The 9,159-nt window shown below is 40.1% G+C and overlaps 1 protein-coding gene across 6 annotated transcripts in view; it reads right to left on the reverse strand.

Annotated features, from left to right (window-relative positions):
- The window catches only part of SLC25A13 (solute carrier family 25 member 13), a 165,391-nt gene continuing 156,232 nt past the window's right edge, over window positions 1-9,159 (reverse strand). For all 6 annotated transcript variants that reach the window (XM_006911925.3, XM_006911924.3, XM_025046837.1 and 3 more), the window contains 3 exons: window positions 1,631-1,789; window positions 1,446-1,536; window positions 1-1,160 (listed from right to left, as the gene is read on the reverse strand). In XM_006911925.3, coding sequence (XP_006911987.1) covers window positions 974-1,160; window positions 1,446-1,536; window positions 1,631-1,789 — 437 coding nt within the window. In that variant the 3' untranslated portion in view covers window positions 1-973. The remainder of the gene's footprint in view (window positions 1,161-1,445; window positions 1,537-1,630; window positions 1,790-9,159) is intronic.

Raw genomic sequence — 9,159 nt, forward strand, 5'->3', positions numbered from 1 at the left:
TAGCTTTAAAAATAGTTTATTTCCTCCTTTATGAACACGCAAGCCCTCTGACCATTATGCAAGGCACCACAAATTAAATAAAAACTTACATTAGAATATATTTGTCTTACATGATTCAAGATAAAGTGGATTTTGAGGGCAAATGGGTGCCGACTGCAGGGGGATCAAGAGGGAATTAGGGCAGGTGCCAGGAACAGGGGGCATGCATTTTCCTACAGAGTTTATTGAAATGGGCAGTAATCAGCACAGGTGTATCATATGAGCAGTTATCCAAAGTTAGCACATCTAGAAGAGGTGCTGCATCTCATGGTTTCTCTGTCCATATAATAAAATGCCAAGAGTACTCCTCTAAAGCACAGACTTCTCACTAGTAGTCTCGGTACCAGTAATAGAACATGATTATTATTAAACATCTTCAATGTGGTTTTCATTACAAAAAAACATGTTTCACATAAAAGCTTCGTAATATAATCCAGAGGCAGAATTAGTGCATGGTTAAAACCTGAAGCCAGGCTGGCTATTTCTGATCATGTTTTCATTGCTTCCAGTGCTTTTCACTTTTACTAATTAGCACCCATGTTCCTACCAGTTAAACATGCACAGAACACTTTGAGCACCATGATTGACTTTCTGTAGCCTCTTTGGGATTATAATCCTTATCTAAGGAGAAGACCTCTAATTTCTATTCAGACCTGCTCTTTCTCCCAAATCATGTGAGTGTTGATCAAATCCCAGCCAACGTCAGATGCAAACAAGTTTGTGAGCAGAGGCCCAAAGAGTAATTATGAATAATTTTATAATGACCTGGTTAAAAAAAAAAACACAAGGAAAATGAATGATTTCACCTTATAAAAAGCCTGGACTTGAATTTAAACAAGAGATGGATGTGAAAGGAATGAAATATTGCTTCAACCCAAGATGGGCGCTCTTTCCCCATGTAACAAAGCTATAGCAACACCCCAGGGTCAGTCTCCTAGGGCCCTCCGCTGATAACTTTTGAGGTAGATGCTGATGTCTTGAAGAGAGGTAAGTAAAGTCCAAATTTGTTTTCAATCCCTGCAAATGTTGCAACTGCCACTTTGTAGCCCCCAACGTGATCAGGATTGGGAGCAGGCAGTGTGATCCGGGATTTAGGAACTGGTTCTGACCCCATGGGTTTCCTAAAAGAAGAGAAAACAGAGTAAGAATCTGAGTTTTGTTTTATTTATTTTTTTAAATTTGGTAAAAAAATGACATTTAAATACTGAAAATCTGCATCATACAGGAGTTGTAGAATTCCAGTCAGTTATGCGTTCCCCTTGGAAATGGGTTTGATAACACGATTTCACTATTTTCCTACATCTTCTCTATTTCACCATAGGGTGTACGCTAATGGACTTTTTTCCATGATGACTGAGTATTAGAAGCAGCTCAAATTTAGCTGCAGATTTAACGACGATACTTACACTCCTCCAAAATCGATGTAGAACCATCGCTGCAGCAATTCATATGTCAGCAATGTGACACCAAACTGGGGTGAGGATCGAAACACACGAGCTTTAAAAAAATTGGGGGAAGTAACAGATGTAATTAGATTTTAAAAACTTTACTTAATACCAAAGATTTAGTTAAGGACAAGTTATTTCCATACCCCCAGCTCCTTTCCACAAGGCTTTGGGGCCTTCTTCCCGCAGTATCTTCCTAAAGCAGTCTATCACGCCGCTGTAAGTGGTCTGGCCAGCCCTGGCAGCCACCTGTAATCGAGTCTTGATAACATCAGCAGGAGTCACTAAAGAGGCCGCGGGCATACCTGCAGAAAGGATAACACATTCGCAGCCCGGTCACATTCTCACTGTATAAAAATAACCGTGCTTTGAACTGCTGGCTGTGGAAAGAAAGCTGAGCATTCGATGAATTCAAATGCCTATTTCACTGTCCCCTCTGAGAAGCACAGCTGTGACTATGTTGTCTGTAGTGATGGAGGATGACACACCTACAGACACTCCTCACCTCCCCTTCTCCCAAATCACCTAACCTCCATCCATTGTTATGCTCCTATTCTTAAATGGTTTTAAGGAATTACTTATCAATCACACTATTTCACGTGGTTGAAAACAAATGGGGAAAGGGGTTTTTTTTGGCTTTTTTTTTTTGAAATCAGAAACTCGCAAAGTTATTAGGTCCGATTTTTCAGAGGTGAAGCTTGTTATGTGTTTCCTCTTCATGCTTTTCTGTGGCTGCTGGCAGTTACAGGAGGTACCTTCTCACACACATTCAACCGCCCCCGACCCCTCCAAACCCTAACCTCTCCAGTTACACCAGAAGAAGACTTTACTGATAGCTAAATAAACACGTGTGTGTGTGTGTGTGGGGGGGGGGGTGACCAGAGGAGAGACTCTCACAGACAACACCTTTTTAATAAGACTGACATCTCTAGAAAAAATATTTGGCAGAATGCTTAAAATTTCTACTGGCTGATAATCAATGAAAAGGGAACAACAACAACAATAACAACAACAACAACAACAAACCCTCCCAAAATTACCAATGGGACGGTTTTCTACAGTCATTTTATTCAAAATGGGGCAGCCCATGTTTAGATTTTTTAAAAGCGAGACTGTACTCAGAAGACACTGTCTCTTATGGTTTTATTACTTTTCCATTATGAACCTATTCCAAACCAAATTGGTCAAATGCAGATGCATAAATCTCCTTTGCTTTTTTTAAGGCTTAATAATTCTGTAAGAATTTCTGTCCAAACCAACGTGGTCTGGCTCACGACTGCATCTCATCCTTCTAACAGACAGCTTTAAAGTTACAGTGTGTGCATGGGTATCTGGGGAAGTACATAGTACACGTTTGCATTTTTATTACTAAGCTGAATCTCTTCCACTTCCATCTTGACTGAGCTCCTCAAACATTCATCTTAAGTAACCATTTTTATAAAATGCATCACAGTTTTGCATGTGAAAAAGCTTACTTTATATCCCTTGCTTCACTGGATAAGTCGTACTGAATTTCCTATTAGCTTGGAAAATTAATTTTAAAACTTTGAGCAAGAAATTTATCCTCAACATAATAGAAGGAAACATGAAAAATGCTTAGAAACCCACTGTGTTCACACCACTGATTCTGTTATATTTTCTGGTTTAGAAAGAATTGAGCAAGGTTGTCTGCTTTAGACCTGCAGTAAAGTCTTCCTCACAACAGTGGGCAGGCCTGTCAGTGTGACTGAAAGACTCATGCAATGACATGGGTAAAGCTTCCTTCAGTTGGGGTAGTTTTCATAAATAGCTCCTTGTTATAAAAAGAGAAGTATGGGGGGAGGAGGGAGAAAAGATACTGATTAGAGGAATAAAAATGCCAGAAGAAATGTATAAGGTGTTTAGTAAACTGCCTGGCAAAACTGGTGTGTGTGTGTGTCTGTGTGTCTGTGTTTATGGTGGTAGTAGGGGAATATGGTAGCCTGCACATGACTCTCACCCTCTCCACCCCCAGCTCCCATCTCTTCTGGGTAGACAGCTACGAGGGCTTCGGAGAAACGGTAGGTATCTCTGTAGACAGGGGATTTCTGGTGAACCCGGAGGACAGCAATGGGCTGCTCCAAAGCAGGCTGGGGGAGCAGCATCAACAGGAAAGAGCTGGGCCACCAGAGAGCTGCTGGTTTTGGGGGCCACAGTTGGCAATTTGTCTGGACTCACCAGGATTCCAAAAAGCTAAGACAACACTGACAAAGAGGTCGTTTTCTCTATTCTCAAAGATGGGGGATGGAGAAGGCTAGGAAATAGAGGCTTCTTCTAGGTTTCTCAACAGGAAGCGGGCAGCCTATCTGATGCTGCAGTGATAGACAAACGTTGAGACCTTGGGACCGCCTACTACCTGAGCAACAAGAACAATTTGGGGTGCTTGCCAGCCAATACAAAAATTTTAACATTTTAAGTGGGCCCAGCAACTAGAGAGTAGAAGATCATTTACAACAAAAAAAATGCACAACCAGCAAAATATAAGTTTGGGGTGAGTCATCTTTGATTTTCATAACTATCCCATTAGTATTTGTAAGGACTGTGCTGCTCTGTTTATGGGTTGCAAAGTTAATATCGATTTATTTTGGATCAAGTTTAAGAGTTTAAAAAATTCTCTTTCCATCTTTATCTAAATTATCTACTTGATGTATCAGCTTCCAAGAGAAGTGTCAAGATTCTCATTTAGAATGGAAAATATCCATTGTCATACTTCTAAGTTGAGGTTTTATAAGACAGTATTATGTTGACAGTACATAGAGGTTAATGACAATGTACCTTCTGAGTGAATTTTATCCCTTATAAGTGTAAACTATGCCTCCGTGCTTCTGAATGCTCTTTTTAAACCCAGAATTCCATTCGGTCTGACATTAATATTGCTAAACTTGCTTACTGTTGGTATTTGCCTGGTACGTATTTTTCAATCCATTCTCATTCAATTTTTCTGTCACTGTTTTCTAAAACTTCGTCTAAAAGTGTCTGTTTTTACTAACTGCATTGAATCCATTCAATTGTAGCTATTATTGTTAACAGACTTATTTCTGTGTCCTATATTACAGTTTGTATTTTCTCTGCTTCTAGTTGTTTCCCTTTTGTTCTCTACCCTTTCCTGACTAATTAAAATGTTTCATGCATTTATTACATATGCATAATATTTACAATGTGCAGCATTAATTAACATTTACATCTTTCACCAGAAAGGTGAGGACTTCAGCACACTTCTTCCACTTTTGTCCTTCCTTTCCTTTATCTGCCTCCCAACGACCCTGCTGGTATAAAAAACTTTATGCCAAAGTTAGTAGTTATCTATACCTACTCACAAGTGTGGCTTGATTTGCTCTGTTTTATACCTTCCATATTTTCCTCTTTCTTAAATTCACTTTTCATTTTGCCTCAGAAAGGACTATGAGTGGTAACCTTCGAGTCCTGGCAAGGGAGAATGTGACCTGAGCTTGGTCCCCCTCCTGAATGGTAGTGTGCCTGGGAAGATTATCCGGGTTCAGGACATCCTCCCCTCGGCATTTTGAAGGTATCCAGTATTGCAGATGAGAAGTCGACCTTCTGTTACTGACTATGTGCTGTCCTCTTTGCCTCATTACTGGAGAGGAAACCCCTCTCCAGTGTTAGACCTGGATTAATTCTACATGTCTGAAACTTCCTCTTATTTTTCATTTCTGTATTTTTGCTCCATATTCTAGAGTGTTATTCTTTCTACCATGACTTCATTTTCCAGATGCCATAATTTGGTCTTTGATCATATCCACTCTACCATTCAGACCATCTATGGATTTTTAATTTTGGCAATCCTATGATCAGTTTTCAAGAAAGCTTCTTTACTAATGGTTCCTTTTAAATCTCTCTGAGGACTCCAATTATAGTTCTTAAAAGTTCTCTGTTCCCTGAATTGCCTATTTTCTGTTAACTTACTCTATTGCTCCCTCTAGTCTTGTCTGAGGACCTCTGGTTGTCTATTGATGATTCAAGTTCAAAGGATAGGCTGATTAGTGCTGTGGATGGCTTCTACCATACACTAGGCCAGTGTCACCCACAGGCCTCTTCCTAAATGGGAGGGCCTGTGACATGGGTGAGGCCTGTTAACTGTATGTCAGGTGCAAGTTAGCTGGCAGGGTGGAGAACTTCCAGATCAGCTGAAATGTGGAGTGCTTCATCCTGGAAGCAGAAGGGATTATTTTATACTCCTCTTGGGTAGAGCGGCCATTAGTTTATTATTTCTTCCGAATCTGTGGTAAAGGTCTGGAATTATCTTAAGCTTTGCCCTATGTTCTTTCAGTCCCTTACAACTGCCCTCTCCTGGCAAGTGGTCCCTTTTTTTTAGAATAGAACTCTGAGCTTTTAGCTTGGATTCAAATGTTGCCTGAACTCCATATAAAAAGAAGAGAGAGGACTAAGCCTGAACTTTCCTTTAGTAAATGCAATTCCTTAAGTCCTGTAAATGATTTACCTAAAACCTCCACCTCCACCTCCAGGCACTCTACTGTTCACTCAGAGGTTAAAATTCTCTGCTTCTGCTCTTACATTAATGACAGTCGTTTTTCCTTCCAGTGGTCAGGGCTGTGGCACCTATCTTTCAGTCCAGAGCCTAATTAATTCAAATGCAGCTCCGTTTCCTGCCTTCTGAGGGCTGGTGCTAACATTTCCTAGTGTCAATAAGGAGTTTTAAAAAAAATGTATTTTCTGACATTTTAAGGTATTTGGGAGGAGAGGAGAGATCGATGAACACTTACTTAGTCCATTACCTTGATTCGGACTCTCCATTACATTATTTTTTTTAAGGATCTGCTTTTAAATTATCTTAAGCTTTATGTCTACATAATTAACAGATTTGTGCCAACGGTACTGTATAGAGCATAAAGAATGGGCAACTTTTTGGACTTTACAAAATGGACTCCACTGTAAGCCATGACAGTAATGTCAACTGGCAAACAACTAAGTCACATAATGGAAACACCCTTAGGGTGTGACCGGACCACCCACAACCACAAAAATATCAGCCAGACTGCAGTCCAGAAGCTGGGACTGCAGGAGCCGAAAAGCAAAAGGATTCCACCCTGCAAGGACCTGATAAGCTGAACGCCTCAGATAGAGGATGCTCAAGCCCGACCCCAGAGCATCGTGAATGTGTACGCGGAGGGTCGAGCACTCTGACCTGCTGTCCATCGTAGCCGCTGGCTTGGGAGTGACATGAGACCATCTGTGCCGCCAGTTCCAGAGCTCGCTTCAGGAATCCAGAGGATTTGTACTCTTTCTCTCTGTTGCATAAGCCCCTGTACGCTCCCCTTTCTGTGTGTTGTGTGTTACCCTGTGTGGATACCCGATTGGTTTATCTGAGAAGGTTCTACTCAATAAACCTGGCATTGTGGAAGGACACAAACACGTCCAAGGTGTTACTTTAGCAGCCACCTTTCTTGCTTGTGACAAGTACTTTTCTCCTAAATGAATTCTAATACTTTGAAAGCCTCATAATCAGTTACATGCACATAACACTTTCATATCTGTGTTTTGAACAGCTTTTAAAGATATTGCTGAATCATAACTTAGTCTAAGCCACTCAGTTCGAAGATAAGACTGTCACTACAACTTGACTTGTTCCTATATCTCATCGTTCTGACAATTAAGATCATCTGGTATGAGAAAACACTAGAAAATGTGAGGCATATTAGATATCCATAAACCATACTGAAATGTCCTACATTAATCAAAAGGCAACATGCTAATCAGAGGGAATTAGAATTTGGTTTCTTAATTTTGGGCTCCTTCCTTCAACTCTTACCTTCTGACATACTGAGGTACTTTGGCTAATAAACATAAATTCAAATATCAGTTAGTCTTACTCTACTCTGTGAATTAATAAAGTAGATATCCCCAGGATTTAAAGATATTCCCAATTTCTAAGTTTTTAAAAAACCAGTTATTTTCTAGGTTTTTAGATAGCAACAACCACCTGTTAAAAAGCTGCATATTATTAAAGCAATCTAACTTCAAATCAAATCAAACTTTTGGAAAAATTAGATAGTTCTTATTGAGTAATTGAAATTACTATCAAAACAGAGAGAGCATAATCATATTCTTCTAATCCCAGACCCATCTTATTTATAATAGGATTTTTCAACAAAACATGTGTATTCTGTATAAGAGATCAATTTAAATAGTTATGAGACAATTTGTCTTATAATAAATAAGTTCATGGTTAACTATACTATTCATCATAGCTTATTTTGAGATCAGCTTTTCTCCTTTCTCTTAAAGACAGAAAAGATCACTTTGGCCACGGGATATGCTTCCTTAGATCCTGCACATGCTCCAACAGTGTGTCTTCTCCCTAGGAAGTGCTTCTGCTCTCAGTGGTCTCCACAAGAAAAATGTGGGAGCCTTATTTGTCTTCCACCCAGCAGCCCACACAGGTGTGCATTTTTGTGCTCACTGCCCTTCTTGATGGTGTAGCACTTGGCACATTTCTGGCCAAAAGTCTTCTTGCTCTTCTCCACACTGAATTTGGAAATCTGGCCCAGCAGGCCTAGCAGCTAGTTGCCCCACTTCCTGCCCTGACATCAGTTAACTACTTATCACTGGATATTTTTATGTTCATCACATAACAAAATACATTACTAATCTTTCTTATTAATTCAGATACTTTTTTAGGCATTTTAATTTGGATTTTCAGGTAAACAATTATTTGCAAAGAATGATAGTTTTATTTCTCCTTTTATAATATTTTTTGCCTCTTACTTTTTTTCTTATTTTACCATCCTGAAAGGAACCTCCAAAATAGGGTTGAAAAACAAGGATGATCAAGACATCCTTGTTTTATCCCTAACTCTAATGAGAATGGTAGTTATGATATTTACCATTGGCTTCTAATATCTGTTATTAGCTTAGTTCTCATTACATAGTTTATACAGATTTGTGGAATTTACAAGACAGTCAAATTTTGTAGCTGATCTGTCTTTGAATAAAAGACCAATATGACAAATCGTGTCATTGGGTTACATTTTCGTAACCTACAGGGAAGTGGCAGATTAGGGGGAAGATGGACAATAAATGAAAGTAAATGTTCTATAGTAAGTATGACAGCTAGCTCCCCAAATGGCCCTCGATGACCTTTACCTTCTGGTATTCACAGAAGTGTGAATTCACAGAAGTGTGAATACCAGAAGGTAAAGGTCATCGAGGGCCACCGGTATTCACACTTCTGCATCTGTATCATCTCCTCGCCTATTACACAGCGGGGATCTTGTAGCCAATAAGAAAGTGTGAAAATGTAGGAGTGTGACTTCCAAAGCTAGGCCATAAAAGACATCTCAGCTTCTACTTTGCTTTCTTTCTCTTCCTCCCCGTTTTCCTCTCCCCTCTACCTCACACTCCCTCTCCCAACTCACCTCCCTTCTCTTCCTCTTCCTCCTGGATCTTGCTCTGGGAGAAGCTAGATGCCCTGTCATGAGGACATCGAGTTGACCTAAGGTAAAGTCATATGGCATGGAACTGAGGTCTCCTGTCAATGGCCAGGTGCTGAACCACCTGCAAGTGAATCCTCCAACTCTAGTTGAGCCTTCCAGAGAGAGCCCTGGCTGACACCTTGACTGCAACCTCAGGACACACTTAGAGCCAGAGGCACTCAGATAAGTTGCTCTGGTCCACAGAA

The sequence above is a fragment of the Pteropus alecto genome, unplaced genomic scaffold, assembly GCF_000325575.1.
Source record: "Pteropus alecto unplaced genomic scaffold, ASM32557v1 scaffold21, whole genome shotgun sequence".
Taxonomy (NCBI): Eukaryota; Metazoa; Chordata; class Mammalia; order Chiroptera; family Pteropodidae; genus Pteropus; species Pteropus alecto.